This window comes from Podarcis bocagei (assembly GCF_964188305.1).
Source record: "Podarcis bocagei genome assembly, chromosome: 11".
NCBI classification, from domain to species: domain Eukaryota; kingdom Metazoa; phylum Chordata; class Lepidosauria; order Squamata; family Lacertidae; genus Podarcis; species Podarcis bocagei.
Window position 1 is genome coordinate 4,699,168 of NC_138136.1, and position 23,452 is coordinate 4,722,619.

The 23,452-nt window shown below is 48.6% G+C and overlaps 2 protein-coding genes across 14 annotated transcripts in view; both read left to right on the forward strand.

Annotated features, from left to right (window-relative positions):
• The window catches only part of LOC308597665 (glutamate receptor ionotropic, NMDA 1), a 29,411-nt gene extending 15,334 nt beyond the window's left edge, over window positions 1-14,077 (forward strand). For 2 of the 8 annotated variants that reach the window (XM_081213600.1, XM_081213601.1), the window contains 6 exons: window positions 85-242; window positions 1,347-1,508; window positions 2,031-2,140; window positions 2,882-3,027; window positions 6,849-6,959; window positions 12,744-14,077. In XM_081213600.1, coding sequence (XP_081069726.1) covers window positions 85-242; window positions 1,347-1,508; window positions 2,031-2,140; window positions 2,882-3,027; window positions 6,849-6,959; window positions 12,744-12,812 — 756 coding nt within the window. In that variant the 3' untranslated portion in view covers window positions 12,813-14,077. Of the gene's footprint in view, window positions 1-84; window positions 243-1,346; window positions 1,509-2,030; window positions 2,141-2,881; window positions 3,028-4,081; window positions 4,117-5,448; window positions 5,496-6,848; window positions 6,960-11,844; window positions 11,936-12,743 lie in introns of those variants that run through there. The other 6 variants (XM_081213602.1, XM_081213604.1, XR_014013095.1 and 3 more) reach the window with 5 other exon arrangements.
• Window positions 14,078-15,826: 1,749 nt separating this feature from the next.
• The window catches only part of LOC308597666 (glutamate receptor ionotropic, NMDA 1-like), a 36,317-nt gene continuing 28,691 nt past the window's right edge, over window positions 15,827-23,452 (forward strand). For 4 of the 6 annotated variants that reach the window (XR_014013097.1, XR_014013098.1, XM_081213606.1 and 1 more), the window contains exons 1-4: window positions 15,827-16,552; window positions 19,199-19,333; window positions 19,983-20,159; window positions 22,538-22,600. Coding sequence is in view for 4 of the 6 variants with exons in the window: in XM_081213606.1 (XP_081069732.1) it covers window positions 16,304-16,552; window positions 19,199-19,333; window positions 19,983-20,159; window positions 22,538-22,600 (624 nt within the window). In the remaining 2 variants the exon portion in view is untranslated. The remainder of the gene's footprint in view (window positions 16,553-19,198; window positions 19,334-19,982; window positions 20,160-22,537; window positions 22,601-23,452) is intronic. The other 2 variants (XM_081213607.1, XM_081213609.1) reach the window with 2 other exon arrangements.

The window sequence follows — 23,452 nt, forward strand, 5'->3', positions numbered from 1 at the left end:
CTCCCATGAAAATGTGGACATTCTACCACCCCTTCTGACGTTTCTCCCACCAAAATATGGACGTCCTACCTTCCCCTCTCCCAGCTGCGCAACCCGTCTGACAAATTCATCTACGCCACGGTCAAGCAGAGCTCGGTGGACATCTACTTCCGCCGGCAGGTGGAGCTCAGCACCATGTACCGCCACATGGAGAAGCATAACTATGAAAGTGCCGCCGAAGCCATCCAGGCCGTCCGGGACAAGTGAGTTGGACTCCTTTGACTTTTCCCGGCAGGTGGGCTGGGAGGACATGGGGGACCAATGGGGAAAGAGGCGTTGGATTATGGGATTCCATTTTTATTTTTCGGCCAGTTAATTTCCATGAATTTCGACCAATTAACAACCCACTGATTTGAAGCCAACGCAAAGTCAAATAATTTTTGCGGGAATTTGGGTGGGATTTCTAAGAAATTCTGCTGGGATTCCTAAGAAATATGGCTGGGATTTCTAAGAAATTCGGCTGGGATTTCTAAGAAACTATTTGGCTAGGAATTCTAAGACATTTGGCTGGGATTTCTAAGAAATTCTGCTGGGATTTATAAGAAATTCTGCTGGGATTTCCAATAAATTTGGCTGGGATTTATAAGAAATTCTGCTGGGATTTCCAATAAATTTGGCTGGGGTTTCTAAAAATTCTGCTGGGATTTCTAAGAAATTTTGTTGGGATTTCTAAGAAATTCTGCTGGGATTTCCAATAAATTTGGCTGGGATTTCTAAGAAATTGCTTGACTGGGATATCTCATAACTGTTTGCTGGGTTTCTAAGAAATTTTCCTGGGATTTCAAAGAAATGCCTGCGTCTTCTAAACAAAATGTTTTGCGGGAATTTCTAATAAATCGTTTTGCAGAAATATATAAGACATTTTACTGGGATTTCTAAGAAAATGTTTGGCTGGGATTTCTAAGAAATTGTTTGGCTGGGATTTCTAATCAATGGTTTTGCTGGGTTTCTCGTAAATTTTGCAATCTAATTTATTGTTTTGCTGGGATTTCTAATCAATGGTTTGGCAGGAATTTCTAAAGAAAGGTTTGGCGGGATTTCTCAGAAATACTTGGGCAGGAATTTATAAGAAATGGTTTTGTGGGAATATCTCAGGAAAGGTTTGGCGGGAATTTCTCAGGAAAGATTTGGCAGGAATTTCTCAGGAACGAATTTGCCGGGATTTCTGATCCTTTCCTTTCGGGACTGCTTCATCCTGTGAAAATCCTCCATCGGAAGAGGGGGAGGGAAGGCTTCTAGAATTTGCCGGGAGTGCTGAAGTCGACCCCCTTTTCCCAGTTACTGTTCACACTTGTGTCTCCACCCAGCAAGCTCCACGCCTTCATCTGGGACTCGGCCGTCCTGGAGTTCGAAGCCTCCCAGAAGTGCGACCTGGTGACCACTGGAGAACTCTTCTTCCGGTCTGGATTCGGAATCGGAATGAGGAAGGACAGTCCCTGGAAGCAGAATGTCTCGCTGGCCATCCTCAAGTCCGTACCCTCTCCCCCGACCGCGGGAATGATCCAGGGAAGGGGGTTGGGGTTGGGCAGAGAACACCAGACCCTCCGAGCATCCCGGATCGATCCCGGAACTTCCCTTTCCCACTCCAGAGGAGAAACACCTTTCATGGGAGAAAGGTCCAGGCATCCCCTCTGGGGGAAATCGGGAAAATAGGATATCCAGGGTTCGATCTGGAAAGCTGCCAGCCCCTCCAACGTTCCTCGCCCCCCAAAATCGGGATGTTCTGGGATCGAATCCAGAAGCATCAAAGAGGGAGTCCGGTTGGGCCTGACCTCCTCTGGGTCTGTCAAAGATGGCCGAGGAGCCTTCTTGGTCCAAGTTGGTCTCCTGGAGGACTCCCTTGGCCTTTCCTGGGACTCCCTTGGGTCCCCGTAAGAGATTTGAGGGTTGCGAGGCATGGCTTCACCTGGCCTCCCGCCCCATCCCCCCAATCCATATTTTATTCAAGATGGCGGGACTCCCCGCTTCAGCTCTCTCCTCCCATCCCACAGCCTCCACGAAAATGGCTTCATGGAAGAGCTGGACAAGACGTGGGTGAGGTACCAGGAGTGCGACTCAAGGAGTAATGCCCCGGCCACCCTCACCTTTGAGAACATGGCAGGTGGGTTCCTAAACCTCCCCGTCCCCCCTGGAGCTCCCTCCCCTCAGGGATCAGAGAAGAAGGGGCACGAGGGACACCACCCCCACCCCCGGGGATCATCCAGTCCAACCCAAGGCAAGGCACAAAATGTCCAGTGCTTAGCCCGGTTCTTAAGAATAAGATTATTGAGGTGATGGTCATGGTGATGGATGATGGGCCTTAGTTTGCCTACCCATCATCCAGTGCTTAGCCCAGCTCTTATGAATCAGAATATTGAGATGGTGGTGGTGGTGGTGGTGATTGATGCTGATGGGTGCTTAGCCAGGCTCTTAAGAATAAGAATATTGAGATGATGGTGGTGTTGGTGGATGGATGATGGATGATGATGATGATGATGACGACTGCCAAACTTAGATTCACATTATTATTATTAATAATAATAATAATAATAATAATAATAATAATAATATATTATTGTTATTTTTACTATTGCCATTTCTAACTTCTACTGCTACCACCACCACCACCATTTGCAAGTATCCCTATCGCTATCACTATCCTTCTTCTTACAATTGTCATTTGTGATTCCTATTCTTATTCCGGATCCCCATCGTTATTACTATCACAATGATTGCCGCCATGATTACAATTCTCACTCTGCTTCCTGGACGACCCTCGACTGTGGTGGCGGCGTGTGTGTGCACGCTTCTTTCAAGCCCGGCTCTCTGACCCTTCTCCCTCCCGCGTTTCGACCCCTCCCAGGTGTCTTCATGCTGGTGGCCGGTGGGATCGTGGCCGGAATCTTCCTGATCTTCATCGAAATCGCCTACAAGAGGCACAAGGACGCCCGACGGAAGCAGATGCAGTTGGCCTTTGCCGCCGTCAACGTCTGGAGGAAGAACCTACAGGTAGGAAGAGGCCATTTTTGGGGGGAGAAGAGACCTCCGGCGGGGGGCAGGTAACCCACAAAACCGCCGGAAAAAACACCAAAACAAGTGGGACGTCTTTGAATTTCCATTTTTTAATTTGGAGGTCCTTTTCCATTTCCCATTCCTTCAGCCCAACAGTCACTAGGGTGCCGAAGGGGAGTAGAATTAGGGGGACGCCCTCTCTGTGGCCCCCACTTATGTGGTGGGGAGAACCCCATAAGAGTCTCTCCTTCCAAGAGGGCGGAGGGTTGGTTTGGATGACCCCTGGGGGACCCCACTGCCCCACTCATCCTGGGAAGGCCTTTGAGGGGGCCCTACCCTCCTAAATAGGGGGGCAAATGCCCCAATGGAAATAGGGGCATCCTATTTGATCTGCTATAATGAAATAGGGGTGTCCTATTCGATCCCCTACAATGGGAATAGGGACGTCCTATTAAATCCCCTACAATGGGAATAGGGACGTCCTATTAAATCCCCTACAATGGGAATAGGGGTGTCCTATTAAATCCCCTATAATGAAATAGGGGCATCTCATTCGATCCCCAGTAATCAAATAGGGGCGTTCTATTCAATCCCATATAATGGGAATACGGGCGTCCTATTAAATCCCCTACAATGCAAATAGAGGCATCTTATTCTATCCCGTATAATGAAATAGGGGTGTCCTATTCAATCCCCAACAATGGGAATAGGGACGTCCTATTAAATTCCCTACAATGGGAATAGGGTCGTCCTGTCAATTGGGGTCTGTCCATCCCTGCGTCCTGCCCCCTCTGCCGCCCAAACGAGGCAGGCTCAAATTTTGTAGGACACCCTGAGTGCAATTGTCACTGCCATTTTTCACTCGCCAACTTTCTAGAGAGGAGAAACACTTCCCTGGGTTGACGGCGGGTCAGGTCCGGGGTTTGGGGTTTGGCCGAGATGTGGGGGGGTCCAGGATTTTTTGGGTGGGGGCCATCCCACCCCACCCCACGGCCGACGAGGAAAGCCGACGTTCCGGAGATCCGTTTGACAATGTAAGACTTTTCCGCAGGAGGAACCCTCCGGCCACTAGTACAATACTAGAAGGTAGGCAAGTGGGAAGATTTCTTTGTTCAATAAATACCAATTTCTAAAAATAAAATAAAATAAAAGTCAAAGTCAAATAAAAAATCAAAATATGACCAAAAAATTTATATATATACACACACACACACACACACACACATGCATACATACATACATATACATATTATATATAATATATGTTTATGTATATATATAAATTTATATAAGTCTATATATAACATATGTGTGTGTGTGTGTGTGTCTATTCAATAAGATCATAATATGACCAAAAATATATAAAATATTATTTATATATGTATATAAATAATATATATATAATTTATATATGCGTATATAATATATAATACATATAAGTATATAATGCATAATATATATATATATAATGTATATATGTATATACGTATATGTATGTGTATGTATGTGTGTGTGTGTATACACACACATGCGCACACACACACACACAGGTGTTTCTTTTCAAATTATTATTTGAAATCATGGGCGGGGTAGCAATAATAAATTATTACTATTATTATTTGGTTTTGGTCACTCTTCGGCCATGGCGCAACGCCATGGCAAGCCATGCTCTGATACCTCTGGATCAATATATGTAAATATATATATATATATTTATATGTGGGTATCTCCCTATCTATATATATTTAGATATAGATCTTCATCCATTCCATCCTATCAATTGCTTTTTTCCTGTGCATGCCCGGGGGGGCAGGGGGGAGAGGAAGATTGGGAACGGAAGCAGGAAATGGATTCAATTCCGGTCGGCCCCCCCAACCCGGATGCGGAGGAGCCAGACCTGGTCTCTCCCCCCCCAAAAAAAATTACCTAAATCCAAAGGGGGGATCAGAAACGGGGTTCGCCAAGGGGAGGATACAGAGGGTTCAGATTGGGGGGCCCTCCCCCCAAACCCCAAATTCCACTGTAGCCCAAAGGGTTGGGATCAGAAACGGGGTTCCCCTCCCAAAATGGGGTCTCCTCCCACCTCCCCAAAACCAGGTCTGGTTGCCTCCCACCCAACCTCCCCCCACGATTCTCTCCCCTCCCCCCCTCCTTGACGGCTTTCGTTCCCGCTCCGCATCCCCAACCCTCCAGCTGCCCCCTCCCCATTTAACCCCCCCTCGGATTCCTGCCCGGGGTCCCTCCGGAAAGCAGCCCCCCAGCTTCCGGCCGCCGATCTCGGGAGACCTATATACCCTCCTTGATTTCCCAATACTGGTTTTTCTTTCTTTCTTTAATTCTGATATTTCCCCCCCATTCCCCCCCTAACATACAATGACTTCCCTTCTCTTCTGATGCAGTCTTCTCTCTATCTCCCAGCCGTAGGACCTGCCTTGACCAAAGGCCCCGATCCTATTTATTTAGGGGTAGGTGGAAAAAGTCTCTTGCCCCCCTCTCTAGAAGATGGAAGAAAGGGGGCGACAGTGACCGGCAGGGACTGCCCCCATCCCAGGCCACCAATAGGGTGGGGGCCCCTCCTCTCCAAGCTCCTGAGAGGAGGCCCTCTGAGCTGCTGCAGGAACCCCAAGGTTGCTTGTAGCTCCATCCCGCCCCGTTCCCCCCGCCCCTTCCAGAAAAGGGTCCGCCCCACACACAAGGTCGCCACGTACAGTTTCTGTCAGATGTTGGTCCCATTAAATTATGGACGTCCTACCACCCCTTTTGATGTTCTTCCCACAAAATTATGGACATCCTACCACCACCTTTGACATTCTTCCCATGAAATTATGGATGTCCTACCACCCCTTCTGACGTTCTGCCCATGAAATTATAGACATCCTTCCTTCCCCTCTGAGGTTCTTTCCATGAAATTATGGATGTCCTACCACCCCTTCTGATGTTCTTCCCACAAAATTATGGACATCCTACCATCCCCTTTGACATTCTTCCCATGAAATTATGGACGTCCTACCACCCTTTCTGACGTTCCTCCCATGAAATTATGGACGTCCTACCACCCTTTCTGGTGTTCCTCCCATGAAATTATGGACGTCCTACCACCCCTTCTGACATTTTCCCCATGAAATTATGGATGTCCTACCACCCTTTCTGACGTTCTTCCAACAAAATTATGGACGTCCTACCACCCTTTCTGATGTTCTTCCCATGAAATTATGGATGTCCTACCACCCCTTCTGACGTTCCTCCCATGAAATTTGGACGTCCTACCATCCTCTCTGACATTTCCACCACCAAATTATGGACGTCCTACCATGACGTTCCTCCCCGGAAAACAGGGTCTTCCTATCACCCCTCCCACTGATGCTTGGGGTGCTTCAGACCCAAACCACGCCGTCCGAGACCCCCAAAATCGCCCTCTCGGTGGGGGCCTGCCCCGTTTGCCCCAGGGATGGGATGGTTTTGAGGGCAACTGTACATCCTCTCTGACATTTCTCCGGGAGTGGGGGGAGAGGAGTGTCTGGTTCCTCCCCCTTCCATGAAAAGAGGTACTTCCGATTCCATTCCAAGAGGGGCGTCCTCTCCCACCCTGTCCTGTGAAATTAGGGTACATCCGTGAAAAGGACAGCGGATCCGCTCAGAGTCTGGGGTGGCTCCCAGGATCGCCCCAGCCCAAGATGGCCACTCGGAAGGTCAGCGCTCGGAGGGGCCCTCCGGAGCCCGGCCGCCCTGTAGGGCAGGAGCAGCGAGGCACAGTGTAGACGCGGCGGCCAGTGGCGGCCGTCCGGAGATCTAACCGCTTATGTACATGTTCGTTTTAGGATAGACCAAGTGCTAGAGCAGAACCAGGCCCTAGAATGAAAACCACTTTTAGGTCCATCACATCCACGCTGGCCAACAGCTTCAAGAGCCGTAGGTCCTGCAGAGACACGGTAAGAAGAAGACAACCGGTTGTGCCCTCCTTCTTTCTCTCTCTCTTTCTACTGCCATCCCATCAACCGCCCCATCTCACAGCTGCCATGGCCCCGTTTCGTCCTCTGTCAGTCCATCTCCACCGTCTGTCCCAAAGATCGAGGGCTCCCTCTTCTCCCCGTACGTGGTTTGTTTTCCTTTCTGTTCTGACTCCCCGAAAAACCCAGAATTTTCTCCCCCCCCCTCTTTTGATTTCCAGTCCTTCCTGTCCTGGTCCCTGCCCGGAAAGTGGTCCGCTGTGCCGTCTTCCCCTCATCCATCCCCTGCCCTGCCATCTCCACCGTCTCCCTCTGCCTGTGGTAACTGTACGGCTCCGCAAGCAGTGGCCAGCAGGACTCCCTGCCACCGCCCTCTCCTGCCGCCACACTTCCTGTGGGATTCAGGCAAGGTGCATGGCCTCGCCCGGCACCATGTCTCTCGTCACCTTCTGTACCTGTGTTTTTCTGTCCGTGGCTTCCTTGGAAATGACGAGGCGGGGGAGGGACCCTCCATCATCAGGCGGACGGCCGAGCTCCATTGCTTAGCCCGCGCCAACGTTTCTCCCGTGGAAACAGGGGCATCTGGCCGTCCTCTCTGATGTTGACCCAACAGAACCGGCAACCCGAGTCCCCCCGGGCCAGATCAGGCCATAGCTGTCAACTTTTCCCTTTTCTTGCAAGGAATCCTATTTGGAATAAGGGAATTTCCCTTTTAAAAAGGGATCCGTTGACAGCTATGGATCAGGCCTATTTGGGTCCTCAATCCGGGAAGCCGGATCTGTAAATCTCGGCAACACCGATGGGACCAAGAGCCCGAGCAGCGGTGGCTTGGCTGCTCCAACGCTGTGCCTGGTTTGCCCCGGCGGCATTTGATCAGCAGGGATGGGCCCGCCCTGCGCTGGGATCCGGGCTCACCATGGGATTGGTCGAGCCGCCGCCACTCAGCCTCTTTGTCCCATCCTTGTCACCAATAATCTTAGGTTCTGGCTTCACTCAGCCTCTTCCTCCCACTGCTGCTCGGCCTCTTCCTCCCGCCCCCGCCGTCCCTGCCGCCCTGGTGCCCCTAGGGTAAGGTTCCAAGGCATCCCCGTTTTCTGGGGACTGTCCCCAGATTTAGAAATCCTACAAAATCCATGGAGATTGAAAAGCATCCCTGGATTCATGGGGGGAAATCTGGTCACCTTATTCTACGGGCCAGAGAGCGAGTGAACAAGCTCACTCTGTCTACTCATGAGAAGCAGCAGCGGTGGTGGTGGTGGCAGCCCCTGGGAAGCTGGGGCTGGGGGGTGGGGAGGAGGACAATTTGACCCCCCTCGCCTCCTCTTCCAGCTCCACCCCCGGTTTCGCTTCTCCAGCCCGCCATAAGGTCTGTGTGACAGTGGACTGGCCGGCTGCTAGAATAAATTGCCAACCCCTGTCCTGTTCCATACCTGCCGACATTTCTCCCATGAAAATACAGACGTCCTATTCCATATGTGCCAACATTTCTCCCATGAAAATATGGACTTCCTACCATCCCCTCTGACATTTTCCCCCTGAAAATATGGACGTCCGATTCCATACCTGCCAACATTTCTCCCATGAAAATAGGAATGTCCTTAGGAAAAGCGGGATCAACCCCGGATCAAACCGGAAACCGCCATGGCTTCTTCAGATCTTGGGCTGTCCCTGCAAAATAGGGACCCTGGGATATCTGTTAGGACCCCTCATCCCAATCTGTTGATAGGCTGGGAAAGAGGCCAAGGCGGGACAACCCGAACTTCCACAATCTGCAGACTTTCTGCTGTTTTCCTATGTGCAGGCAGTTCCCCAGTCAGATGAGTGGGGTATATTAATAATAATAATAATAATAATAATAATAATAATAATAATAATAATGATGATGATGATAATTTATGTTATGGCTCTTTGGCAACAATAATTGTGGTGGTGTTGATGATAATATATATAAAATATTATTGTTATTATTGTTATTATCATCATTATCATTATTATTAATTTATTTTATGGCTCTTTGGCAACAATAATTGTAGTGGTGGGGGTGATAATGATGATTATATATAAAACATTATTGTTGTTATTGTTATTATTATTCTCACCATTATTATTTATATTATTATTGTAATTATCATCATAATCATTATTATCATCAGGTAGGCAGCCGTGTTGGTCTGATGCAGCAGAAATAAAATAATAGTAATAATGATAATAGCCATAATCTTATATATATATATTATTATCGTCATCATTATCATTATTATCATCAGGTAGGCAGCCGTGTTGGTCTGTCACAGCAGAAATAAAAGAAGAATAATAATATTTATTATTATTATTATTATTATTAATGGAAATTAATATATTTCACAAAACTTCTCCCATGATTTCTCAAACTTATTCCAAAGGGCGTTGGGCTACAATTTCCTCTGAACATCCTCCTGTATCAATGTGAAGATTGCTGTCACTCTCTCGGATCAGCCCCAAATATTCCTCATTGTTTCCACTTGGGATTTCCTCTGAAAATTCTCCTGTATCAGTGCCAAGATCACTGTCACAGCCCCCCCGAGAAAACACATTAAAACACCCTTGAATTTTAAGGATGTTTAAATGAGTATTCAAGATTGTAAAACAGAAAAAAATTATATATATTTAAAAAGACACACATATCAAAACCAGTAAAAACAATTCTAACAACAACAAAAACAACAACAACAACAACAATAATAAATTACTTATACCCCGCCCTCCCCGGCCAGGGCCAGGCTCAGGGCAGCTAACACCAAATATAAATTACAATAAAACATAATAGGAAAAAACCAAGAACAGTTAATTAAAATACAGCTTAAAATGCAGCCTCATTTTAGTAGTAGCCCATAAATCAAGCCCATAAAGGGAGGAAACATTAGAACTATTTTTTATTTTTATTTTTTTATTTTATTTTATTTTAATTATTAATTACTATTAGTAGTAGTAACCTATAGTAGCCCATAAATCAAGACCATAAAGGGCGGAAACAGAATTAAAAAGCAGTTTAACAGCATGTCAATCCGTTCTCATCCCTTTTTATTTATTTTTAATCCACATCTGAATTTTTTGTCCATTTTCCACGGCAGGTTATTCCTTGTTGAACATCCCAAGCCACCACTCTGTGGCATTCTGGCCCCACCTCCTTTTGCTGAATTTATTCCTCCCTCCCCTCCATTTCCTCGTTCTCCTGAATATCCATCCATCCATTCCTTCCTTCCTCCCTCCCCTCCATTCCCTCGTTCTGCTGAATATCCATCCATTCCTTCCTTCCTCTAAATATCCATCCATGCTTTCCTTCCTCTGAATATCCTCCCATCCATCCATTCATTCCTTCCTCCCCTCCCCTCCATTCCCTCGTTCTTCCCACCACTCCCGTCATTCTTACTCCCGGTCGGCCTTCTCCTCTCCTCTCCTCTCCGCTTCTCCTCCTCCAAACCCTCCTTTCCGCTTTCACCTCGGCACATTCCATCTTCCGCCCGTCCCTCCCGCCGTCGCTCTTTCGTTGGGAATTTCTCTTTCGTTCCATCTTCCACTCTGGGCGGTCACAATCCAAATGATTGCGAATTCGGGTCGCTCTCGACGTTTGCAGGATTCAGGCTGTTTCCAAGGAGCAGATTGCACCAAAGCAATCCGTCCAAATGATTAAATCAGGTTTCTAATCAACATTTGCAGAATTCCAGCTATTTCCAAGGAGCAGATTGCACCAAAGCAATCTGTCAAAATTATTAAATCAGGATTCTGATCCACATTTGCAGGATTCCAGCTGTTTCCAAGGAGCCAATTGCAGTAAAGCAACCTGTCCAAATCATTCCACCAAATTTGATTTAATTCCCAGATATCTTCCCCATTGCGCATCATCCTTTCCGGCACGGTCGCCACGTGGGCAGGAAAGTTCCATCTCCATCTCCATCTCCAAACCCTCGGCCCGTTTATGGAGACCCTCTATTATGCATGTTTCTGAGTTGGTGGGGCATGGGGTTTGACCTCATCCCCGCCCTTTGGCTTCTTTCCAAAGGTCCCAGACATTGAAAGGTCCACCTGGGGCGAAAGCCAACTTCTCTGCCATCTTGAAATTCTGATTCCCCCCCCCTCTCCCCATCAAAAGGACATCTGTCACAAGATATTGGGAGGGTGGTATTCCAGAAGGGGAAATGTCTCGGCCGGAAATGATGGCTTTCCGCCTTCTCAAACTCCCCCCACATGACTCTCCGTTTATTCCTCCTGTTCGTAACTGCAGGGATTTATAAAAAAAAGTCTCCCCCCCAGTGGTGGGCGTTTGCATAACCTCCAACATTTCTCCAATGAAGATAGGGACATCCTATTCCATCCCCTCCATCATTTCTCCAATGAAAATGGGGACATCCCATTCCATCCCCTCCAACATTTGTCCCATGAAAATAGGGACATCCTATTCCATCCCATCCAATATTTCTCCGATGAAAATAGGGAAGTCCTATTCCATCCGCTCTAACATTTCTCCCATGAAAATAGGGACGTCCTATTCCACCCCCTCCAACATTTCTCCCATGAAAATAGGGACATCCCAGGAACAGCGGAACCTTCCGGGATCCCGGCGGAAACTGGGCTGGATTCTTCTATCCCGGGAGAGAGAGGGGTGCTTGGAGGGTCTGCTTCCTCTGGTGGCTTTTCCTTCTAGGCATTCCAGTGTGGAGGGTAGAGGGAGGAGGAGGAAGAAACGCAGCTCTGGGTTGGCCGGGTTGGCCGGGCGGCGTCCCGCTTTCCTGGGGTGGTGGTTTTGGCGGTGTCCCCGGGTGCCGGCACCGGGTTCAAAGCTGGCTTTCGATGTAATAGACCATCCCTTTGATGCGCCTGCTCCCTACAGACACCCCCGCGAGGCCGCCACACCCAGAGTCCGTGAGCTGCAGATAAAGCCCTGTAGAGAATTCCCGGCTTCAGGAGTTCCTCCGCAAAGGGTGGGATCTTGTTGTGAATGTTGATGCATTTTTGTCCTGTATCCAAAGTCCTGTTTGATCTTGTGGGACGGGTGGTGGTGCTGGTGGGGGGAACAACCAGTCGTCCCCTTCCGGGACATCCCAGAAAAGGGCCGGGCGGGAGAGGAGTAGGGCGGCCATCTTGGAAAGAGTGGCTCTTTTGCGAGCCGAGTCGCTGAGCTTTTTCCCGGAGGGAGTTTCTTGGCGTACATGAAGGGAGAGCCGTCGGCAGATTTCGAAGGGGATCGACCCGAAATTGTCAAGGGGTCGAAGCTGCCGGGCGATTCCAAAGGGGATCGGCCCGAAATGGCTGAGCTAGCGGGTGCTGCTTTCCGGGGGAAGGGGCTGCGCTGCGAGGGGGAGGGGGCCCCTGCCCCACGTGGCTGCCACCCGTGAAGATCCTTGAGGAATGATGCGCTCCAACTGGGAAGGAGCTGAGCCGAATGGAAACTGGGGGCGGGACACGACGACACAGGTCAGGGTTCTGAAATTAGTAGGGTGGCCCTATGTCAGGGTCCCTAAAATGGGAAGGGTGGCCCTATGTTTGGCTCTGCCCACATTGCGGCACCCTGACTTTTTTTGTGGGAACAGAGCGGATCCCCGGAGATTTCCCGCTTGGTGCTCGCAGCCTTGAATGCATCCCGGTTTGGAGGCGCAGCATCTTCCTTGAGCGGTTTCCTGCTGGGGCGGTGGCGGCCTGCAGGGGCAGCATGTGTCTCGGCCTCGCTCTGGCCCGCCTCTGCCTGACCACCGCCCCTCCCCCGCGTCTTGTCTTTTGTCTCCCCTGCAGCAGTACCACCCCACTGACCTTGCGGGGCAGCTCAACCTCTCGGACCCCTCAGTCAGCACCGTGGTGTGAGGGCCCCCGTCGCTTCTTTCCTGCCCACCCCCTCTCAGACTCCCCCCGGGATGGACCAGCTCTTCTTCTCCCACGGACCTACCTTGTGGACTGGTGCCGAGGAGGTGGTCCCGCCCACCGTGCCACGGATGGACGGAGAATGAGCTCTGGCATGCCTCCAGCACCCGCTTCCCGTTTCCTTGCGCCCCTTCGAAGGACACCCTCCTGGGGCAGCCCGGCTTTCCCGCTTCCCGAGAGTTGAGGCAACTGTGAGCAACTGGGAGAGTCCCGTCCTTGCACAGTTCTCCGATTCTGGTTGTCCTCGATTTGGGGGAGCCGACTGATTGACTGACCTTCCTGTCCATGTACATAATCTGCTTCTCTTCCTACTGTCCACTTTTTGGATCACTCAATTTGGGGAGACTTCCTTCCTTCCTTCCTTCCTTCCTTCCTTCCTTCCTTCCTTCCTTCCTTCTTTCCTTCCATCCTTCCCTCCCTCTTTGTTTATTTCCTTCCCTCCCCCCTTCCTTCCTCCCCTCCTTCCCCTCCTTGTTGGACAGTGGAATTTGCTGCCAAGGAGTGTGGTGGAGTCTCCTTCTTTGGAGGTCTTTAAGCAGAGGCTTGACAACCATATGTCAGGAGTGCTCTGATGGTGTTTCCTGCTTGGCAGGGGGTTGGACTCGATGGCCCTTGTGGTCTATTCCAACTCTATGATTCTATGATTCTATGATTCTATGATTCCCTCCTTCCTTCCTTCCCCTCCCTCCTTCCCTCCTTCCTTCCTTCCCTCCCTCCTTCCTTCATCTCTCCTTTCCAAGACTTCCCAACCACCCCTTCCCTGCTTCTTGCCATTTTCCCAACATTCCTACCTATTCCCATGGATCCATTGAGCTGATTTTCTCCCTTCTTGGAGATCCATTTGGGTCTCTTAGAGATCCACTCATCCCCTGATCTTCCCTTTATTGTATATTATGCTTTCGGAAACCCAGCCAGATGGCGGGGTAAAAATAAATTGTTGTTGTTATTATTATTATTGATGATATTATTATTATTATTGATTTTATTAATATTGATGTTGATATGATTATTATAGATATTATGTTGTTGTTGTTGTTGTTGTTGTTGTTATTTACCTGAATCCTGCTAGTATTTTCACTCGTCTGAAATTTATCTAACATCTGGAATTGGGGGCTGGAATTTGGACATCTCTTCCTAAGGATTCTGTGGATTTTATTAATGATTATTATTAAAATAAAATGTAAATAAAAGTTGTTTTATTATTTTTATTATAATTATTATATATTATTATTATTATTTTATATTATTAAAATTAATAATAATAAATGTAAGGAACCACAGAAAGAGGGGGAAGGAAGTACCTAGATAATTAAATGAGCAAGGTAAATGAATTTGGGTGGGCGGAAGATATTCGGAAATAAATTTAAGGAACCGCAGGAGGAGGGGGAAGGATGTAGATAATTAGATGAGCAAGTTAAATGATTTTAAATTGAATTTCTAATATCTTCTGCCTGTCCAAATTCCTGCTCAAATCTGCCCATCCAATCATCTCCTGCAAATATAACAATAATTACAATAATCCCGTATCGGCGGGATTTTTCAACTGGATCTGGGGACTAATATATAATTGTGGGGAGGGGTTCTTGGGGGGGGGTTATACACACACACACATATTATAATAATAACATATTATAATATATAATTATAATATATAATTGTGGGTTTTATGGGGAGTTATTATAGTATCATTATATATGTGTGTGTGTTTGGGGGGGTTATTATAATATTATATATTTGTGTGTGTGTGTGTGTGTGTGTGTGTGTGTGTGTGTAAAAATATATATATAATTGTGGGTTTTTGGGGGAGTTATTATAGTATCATTAGATATGTGTGTATGTGTGTTTTGGGGGGTTATTATAATATTACATATAGATAGATAGATAGATAGATAGATAGATAGATAGATAGATAGATATAGATATAGATGATATAGATATAGATATAGATATAGATATAGATATAGATAGATAGATAGATAGATAGATAGATAGATAGATAGTGTGGGTTTTTGGGGGGATAATAATATAATATAATATAATATAATATAATATAATATAATATAATATAATATAATATAATATAATATAATATAATATAATATAATATAATATAATATAATATAATATAATATAATATATATTTATAATAATTGTGGGTTTTGGGGGGATTAATACACACACACATATACACATGTATATAAAATTGGGCTTTTTTGGGGGGTATAAACATATAAAAGTTCAAGAGAAATCCATATAACATATAAATGTTATATATCCATATAAACATATCAATCCATATAAAATCGATGTGTTTTATTGCTGTTGTTGGACTACAACTCCCATCACCCCTAGCTAGCAAGGCCAGAGCTCAGGGATGATGGGAGTTGTAGTCCAACCACATCAATAAAATACCTGCACTCTCTCTCTCTGTATATATATGCAATGCCATATACCAGCCTTTCTCAACCTGTGGGTGCCCAGATGTTGTTGGACTACAAGTCCCATCACCCCTAGCTAGCAAGGTCAACTGAAGAATATGGGGGGGCATATTCTATAAAGATTTGGGGGGGCGAATCTCTTTAGCGGGGAGGTTTGGCTTTCCTCCACCGCTGCTTTGTATATTGGGGGGGCACATCCTAGGAAGGTTGACGGGGTGGGGGGAATATCTTGAGCGGCCCCCCTTGCTTTGCATATTGGGGGCACATCCTAGGAAGATTGACGGGGTGGGGGAAATCTCTTGAGCGGCCCCCCTGCTTTGTATAATGGGGGGGCACATTCTATAAATATTTTTTTGGGGGGCGGCCAATCTCTTGATTTCCTCTGCTCCCCCGCCGCGATTTCTCCTGCCCCCACCCCCACCCCGCTTTTATCTAACCCCTCTCCCCCTAAGCCCTCCCCCCCCCCGTGACACCAAACGCCGCCGCATTGGCCGGCCGCCTCCTTTTCCTCCTCTCCCGCGCGCGCGAGTGCGCGCCTGTCTTTGCAGGGGGATTTCGGCGCGGCGGACAGCGCCATTGCGCTTCAGCGCCATTGCGTCTTTTTGGGTTTTTTTGCGGGCAGATCCGGCGGCTGCTTGCAAAGGGGGGGGGGGCAATTCAACACCAGGGACAGCGGCGGTTTTTGCAGGAGGGCCCCAATTCAGCAACAGGACAGCGGCGTTGTGCAAAGGGCCAATTCGTCACCAGGGGCAGCGTCTTTTTGCAAGGGGGGGGGGCGATTCAGCACCAGGGACTGTGACGGTTTTTGCCAGCGGTGGCAATTCAGCACCAGGGACAGCGGCCTTTTGCAAAGGGCCAATTCAGCACCAGGGACAGCAGCCGCCTCTGCTTCTTCCACAGGGCCGCTTCAGGACCACGGATAGACCCTCTTGCGGGGCAGTTCTCCGCCGCCTGGGGGGCCCTTGGGCTGCGCCGGGCGACGGTGGGGTGACCGCCATGCGCCTCCTGCTGCTGGCCGTGCTGCTGTGCTTCTCGGTGGCGCGGGGGGGCTGCGAGCCCAAGGTGGTGAACATCGGGGCGGTGCTGAGCACCAAGAGGCACGAGCAGGTCTTCCGCGAGGCCATCAACCAGGCCAACAAGCGCCATGGCACCTGGAAGATCCAGCTCAACGCCACCTCCGTCACCCACAAGCCCAACGCCATCCAGATGGCCCTCTCCGTCTGCGAGGACCTCATCTCCAGCCAGGTAGCCGCACCGCGCCGCCCAAGAACCGGTCGGGGGAACCCCCTAGGGACTCCTCCTCGACGTGATGGGCCAAGCTCTTGACCTGGCGGACTGGTTGGCCCCAGAAAGGACCACCCAGGGATCCCTGGATCCTGTGGGCTTGGGGCACCAACCTAGGAACCCGCAGGCCACAGAGATCAACCGAGGGACCCTACCGCCCTAAGGACTGGCCTAGGGACCCCATGGTTCTACTCAGGACTGGCCAAGGACCTCTTGACCCTATGGTCCAGACTGTGGGCTTGGGGCACCAACCTAGGGAGCCCTAGGCTTTAGAAACCAACCTAGGGAACCTTCAGCCCTAAGAGACGACCAGAGGGCCCTTGGCCCTACTATGGAGCACCCAGGGACCCTATGGATCAGGCTTGGGGGGGCCAGCCCAGGGAGCCCTTGGCTTTAGAAACCAACCTAGGGAACCTTCAGCTCTAAGGACTGGCCTAGGGACTACTTGACCCTACTAAGGGCCAGCCAACAACTCCTTGACCCTATGAACCAGCCTCTTGGCTTGGGCACCAGCCCAGGGACAACTCCCCTCTTTCTTTCTTTCTTTCTTTCTTTCTTTCTTTCTTTCTTTCTTTCTCTCTCTCTCTCTCTCTCTCTCTCTCTCTCTCTCTCTCGCTCCCCCTCTCTTTATTTTTTCTCCTTCTCTGCCACCTCCCTCCCTCTCTCTATTTCTTTCTCTCCCCCTTTCCCTCTTTATTTCTCTCCTTACCTCTCTCCCCCTCCCTCTCCCCCTCTTTCTCCCTCTTTTTCTCCCTCCCTCCCTCTCTTTCTTTCCCCCTTTTCTCTCTCTTTCTCTCTTTTGCTCTTTATTTCTCCCCCTCTCTCCCCTCTCTATTTCTCTACTTTTTTCTCTTCCTCCCTCGCTCCCCTCTCTTTCTCTATTTTTTCTCCTTCTCTACCTCCCACTCCCTCCCTCTTTATTTTTCTTTCTCTCCCTCTCTTTCACTCTTTCCCCCTCTTTATTTCTCTCTCCCCTCTCTCGTTTTCTCTTTATTTTTTCTCCTCCCTCCCTCTCCCTCTCCCCCTCCCTCTCTCCCTCCCTCCCTCCCTCTTTCTCCCTCTTTTTCTATCCCTCCCTCCCTCTCTCTTTCTCTCTTTATTTCTCCCCTCTCTCTTTCTCTCCCTTATTTTCTCTCCCCCTTGCTCCCCTCTCTTTCTCTCTTTACTTTTTCTTCTTCTCTCCCTACTCTCTCTCTCTCTCTCTCTCTCTCTCTCTCTCTATTTCTCTCCCTACCTTCCCCCCTTTCTCTCCCCTTTTCCCCTCTCTCCCCCTCTTTCTCTCTATATTTTTTCTCCTCCTCTCGCTCTTTCTTTTTCTTTCTCTCCCTCTCTTTCTCTCCCTCTCTTTCCCTCTTTATTTCTTATCCTACCTCTCTCCCCTCTCTCATTCTCTCCCCCTCCCCCTCCCTCTCTCCCTCTTACACACCCACATATTGGGACCTTAAAAATACCCCAACACAGCCCATTTCCCAAGGAACAAACCGGGTCCCCAAGTCATCAAATGGTGCTATTTTGGCCCCATTTACGTCTCATTTGGGATCTCCTTTGAAGCCATCCAAAGTGCAGACCTGATCGACATTTACAGACTTCCTTCTTTCCCCAAACGGAGCAGAAAAGGCCATTTATAGGAGAAGCCAGCAAAGGGAGGAGGAAGTTTCCATAGAAACGCCATCTCAGTTGCTTCCATAGGGTTGGCTCCTTCCATCGATTGCTCTTCGTCTCCTTCTCGCCAGACCATTTCATCATAAATGGTCGCTGGTGGGGAAATGGCATTTAGGCCTTTAATGTGCGGTTAAGGAAATCATATTATCTTGCAATCTGGCTTGGCCGACTTCTCTCTCCACCTGTCAAAGCCTGGGCATTCGAGGACATACATAATTTAATGGGAGAAACGTCGGAGGGAAATGGCTTCTTGCTGTTATTGTTGAGTCGTTTAGTCATGTCCGATTCTTCGTGACCCCATGGACCAGAGCACGCCAGGCCCTCCTGTCTTCCACTGCTTCCCACAATTTGGTCAAACTCATGTTGGTCGCTTCGAGAACACTGTCCCACCATCTCATCCTCTGTCGTCCCCTTCTCCTTGCGCTCTCCATCTTTCCCAACATCAGGGTCTTTTCCAGGGACTCTTCTCTTCTCAGGAGGTAGCCAAAGTCTTGAAGCCTCAGCTTCAGGATCTGTCCTTCCAGTGAGCACTCAGGGCTGATTTCCTTCAGAATGGGTCTGTTGGATCTTCCTGCAGTCCATGGGACTCTCAAGAGACTCCTCCAGCACCAGAATTCAAAAGCATCCATTCTTCGGCGATCAGCCTTCTTGATGGTCCAGCTCTCACTTCCATACATCACTAGTGGGAAAACCATAGCTTGAACTATATGGATCTTTGTCAGCAAGGTGACAGGACATCCATAATTTCATGGGAGAAATGTCGGAGGGGATAGTAGGATGTCCATATTTTCATGGGAGAAACGTCAGAGGGGATGGTAGAACGTCCATAATTTCATGGAAGAAACGTCAGAGGGGATGGTAGAACATCCATAATTTCATGGGAGAAACGTCGGAGGGGAATGTTAGGACGTCCGTAATTCCATGGGGAAAACGTCTCTCCCACAGGTCTACGCCATCTTGGTGAGTCACCCGCCGGCTCCCAATGACCACCTCACGCCAACGCCAGTGTCGTACACTGCTGGCTTCTACCGGATCCCGGTCATTGGCTTGACCACGCGCATGTCCATCTACTCGGACAAGGTAAGCCCACAGCTCCCGATGGTCGGGACCCACCGTTCTCCTGGACATCTGGCGGGAGAAGGCCTTGATACAGCCATTCGTTCTTCTCAGTAGTCAATGTCCATCCGTCCGTCTGGAGATCTTTCCCATTGGCTTCCTTAAAGAGGCCCTTCCACTGCGCAAGAGGGCTGTTTTCCACAATGGTTCCCAGGTCCCCTTCCAAGGTAGCCCCATGGAAAAAGCAGGGCAGTAGACCAAGCAGATGGCCAGGTCTTGGATGGAGCTGATATTAGAGATGTTCTTCCACCCCAGGGGAGGGATGTTCCTCAAACTCATCTTCAAGTCACCTTCCCATGGAGACAGCAGGAGATGAGCAGGGGATGGACCTCTCTGGAGAAGCAGGTGGGGTCTCAAGATGGAAGACCTCAAGAGGCTCTTTCCACCCCATAGGAGGGATGTTGCCCCAACTCCTTTCTAGGTCCCCTTCCAAGGTAGCCCCATGGAGAATGCATTAGCTGAGCAGAGCATGGACCTCTCTGCCGAGGCAGGTGGGGTCTCAAGATGGAACTTCTCCAGAAGCTCCTTCCACCCTGTAGGAGGGACGGCGCTTCAACCCAGACGCCCCCGCTTGGTCCACAGTGACGCTCCCTCTGGCTCCTTCTTTCCCCAGAGTATCCATCTTTCGTTCCTCCGCACAGTCCCTCCTTACTCTCACCAGTCCAATGTCTGGTTTGAGATGATGCGCTTCTACAAATGGAACCACATCATCCTCATCGTCAGCGATGACCACGAGGGCCGGGCGGCTCAGAAGAAGCTGGAGACCCTCCTGGAGGAGAAAGAGTCCAAGGTCAGTAGCTTCCCGCCACCCACGCTCTTCTTGAAAGTCTCGCGCTTTGTCGTCCGTGTGTAGATTGACATCTGTAAATACACCTTCTCTCTCTTCTTCCCATTGTTAAACATAACCCACATTGTGCTCTTAGGCGCTGGCCAAAGTTTTTACTCTTTATTCATTTCACTTGCTTTGCCATGGTTGAAAAAACCCGAAATCTCCAACTACATTAAAAAAAAATGAAATCCGAAATCCGAAAGAGGCAAAAACGGGGAGACGAGGGGGGAGACGTAACCTGGAGCTGGGCCAAAAACCCATTTCTTTATTGGAAGAGAGTGTCTAGGAGAGTAGGCTTGGATCATGGACTTAGGAAGGACCTGGAAGGGTTGTCTGGTCCAAACAATGCAGGCAACTCAACATAGAACCATGGAATGGTTGTCTGGTTCAACCAAGGCACGAACTTCAAGATGGAATCATAGAGTTGGGAAGCCCCAAGAGAGACTTGTGAGGCAGGGATAGGCAGCTCCCTTTACCTGCTTCCTTCCTCTTTTCCAAAGAAGCTCATGGTCAACGCAAGAATCTGATCAGTCATAATGGTCATAATTTTGTCATCTATACCCCCACCAATCAGACTGGGTTGCCCCAGATGCTCCAACATCTAAAAGAGCACCATAAAAGGTCCAATCGTCCACAACTTCCCCCAATCCGAGCTTCTCCTGAAGATCCAATTCCTTCTCTCCTGGGTTGGCGGCCCACGTGGCTCCATCCTCTCCAACATTTCTACGGGGGAAATGGCGGAGCGGGGCTTTGAAGCTGAGCCTCCTTGGCGCTTGGTGTGAGCGGTGGCTCCACGTCAGCCAAGCCAACATATATGGGTAGCCTTCCTAGATCAGACCAAAGGCAGGACATCCGGTCCATGGTCCTCTTCTCAGTGGCCGTCGAGAATCCTGCAAGGAGGAAGGAGCTGAGGGTGGCGGCCTTGCCCCCGCTTTTCACTTCAAGCGGCCAGCATTCAGAGGTCTACCAACATTTGGGAAGAGGGACAGCCCACCATGCCCTCCAACATTTCTCCCATGAAAATGTCCAGCTGCCCTCAGAAACTCGCAAGGTACCTTCACCGATTTAAAGGAGAGAAAGAACTTGCATGAAGCTCCAAGGAAACTTCCTAGGAAACCCCCATAGGATATCTTGTAGGAAACGTCTTAGGAAATTTTGTAGGAAATTTAATAGGAAAACCCCATAGGAAACCTGGTCAGCAACCCCCATCAGAAACTTTTTAAGAAGCCCTTTTTAGTAACTTTATAGGAAACCTTGCGGGAAAGTTTGTAGGAAATTTAACAGGAAACCTTGAAGGAAACTTAATACAGTGGTGCCTCGCAAGACGAAATTAATTCGTTCCGCAAGTTTTTTCTTCTTGCGAGTTTTTCGTCTTGCGAAGCACGGTTTCCCATAGGAATGCATTGAAAATCGCTTCTCCCCGTTGCCGCCCCTTGGTTCAAAAGGGGTCCGGGGACAGAGGGGAAGGCGTGCGCGCGCCTTCCCCCCTGTCCCCGGAGATTGCGGGGCTGGCAACGGGGAGAAGCAATCTTCTCCCCGCCCCCCTTTGCTTCAAAAGAGGCCCGGGGTGCGGGGGCAAGCTTCGTTTTGCGAAGCAAGGCCATAGGAAAATTCGTCTTGCGAAGCAACTCGAAAACGAAAAAACCTTTCGTCTTGCGAGTTTTTTGTCTCGCGAGGCGTTCGTCTTGCGGGGCACCACTGTAGGAAACTTTGTAGGAAAAAATAGCAGGAAATTCAACAGGAAACTTTCAAGGAAACTTAATAGGAACCCTTGTAGGAAACTTAGTAGGAAACTTAGTAGGAAACTTAGTAGGAAACCTTGTAGGAAACTTAGTAGGAAACCTTGTAGGAAACTTAATAGGAAACTTAATAGGAAACCTTGTTGGAAAGTTTGTAGGAAACTTAATAGGAAACCTTCTAGGAAACTGTGCAGGAAATTGAATAGGAAACCTTCTAGGAAACGTAATAGGAAACCTTGTAGGAAATTTTGCAGGAAAACTTGTAGGAAACTTAATAGGAAACTTTGTAGGAAAATTTGCAGAAAATTTAACAGGAAACTTTGAAGGAAACTTAATAGGAAACCTTCTAGGAAACTGTGCAGGAAACCTTGTTGGAAACTTAATAGGAAACCTTGTTGGAAAGTTTGTAGGAAACTTTGCAGGAAACTGAATAGAAAAGCTTGTAGGGGTTTTTCCCTGCTCCTCTGTTACGGCCCCCCCCCGCCCCGGATCAGGAGGAGTTGGATATGGGATTTGCTTTGAGTGCCCATCTTTCTTCTTTCAACTGTTTATAATCTTCTTCTGTGTCTGCATATTTTCTCTGTGCACATTATCCATCAGAGTAAAAAAAGGAGCTTTGACAGCCTCGAACCGCTATCCTTTGACAACAAGCGAGGACCCAAGGTATATTTGCATGGAAATGCACGCCGCCCACCAACCTAACGAGCAAAAAAATTAAAATAAAAAATTCATAAAATTCATCAATTGGGCCGCCTCGGCCCACGGGCACCCCACAAAAAATTAGAATAAATTTTAGATATATATAGATATATATATACTAAAGGGAAAAAAATATAAAAATATCTCTGGAGCCAGCAAGCAGACTCCGTGTTTGTTTTTTTTGGGTCGCACGTTCTTTTCCGTTGAGATATGCTTGGTTTGAGCTTGAGTTTGAGGAGCAATCCCATCCTGGACGTCTTTCTTCGGAAGACCATGCATGTGGAGCCAGAGTGAATTTGCGAGTTTATTCCCCCCCCCCTTGTTTCCTCCTGGACCATCTGATTCCCCCTTCCTGTTCTCCTCTTCCTGCTCTGCCCCTTCCTGTCCCAACAGGAAATGCGAAATGCTCACTTCGATTCCCTTGCAAGGCGGACCCCTTGCGTGTTTTCCCCCTCCCCCTTCCTCCCCTTTTCCTGTTTTTTTGTGGGGTTTTTTTTTTTTTTGGTCTTTTGGAAAAGCAACAGGCGTTTGAGCAGTCAACTACATTGCGAAACCAACCAACCAATATATGGATATGTGCAGTTGCCGCCTGAGGGGCTCCCTCGCCGTCGCAAAGATGGTGATGACAGAGCGAAAAAGGCAGGTCGGCAATTTCCGAGATGGCAGGGATTCTGCAGAATTTTCCAAAAAAAAAAATTGCAAATTTTGCAACATTTTTTTTTCTTTTTCTTTTGCAAAAACCAAATAGCGAGAAATCAATTTGCCACGGTGGGTGGAATCACTTTGGCGGCCGCTGTGTATCTCTATATATGCCTT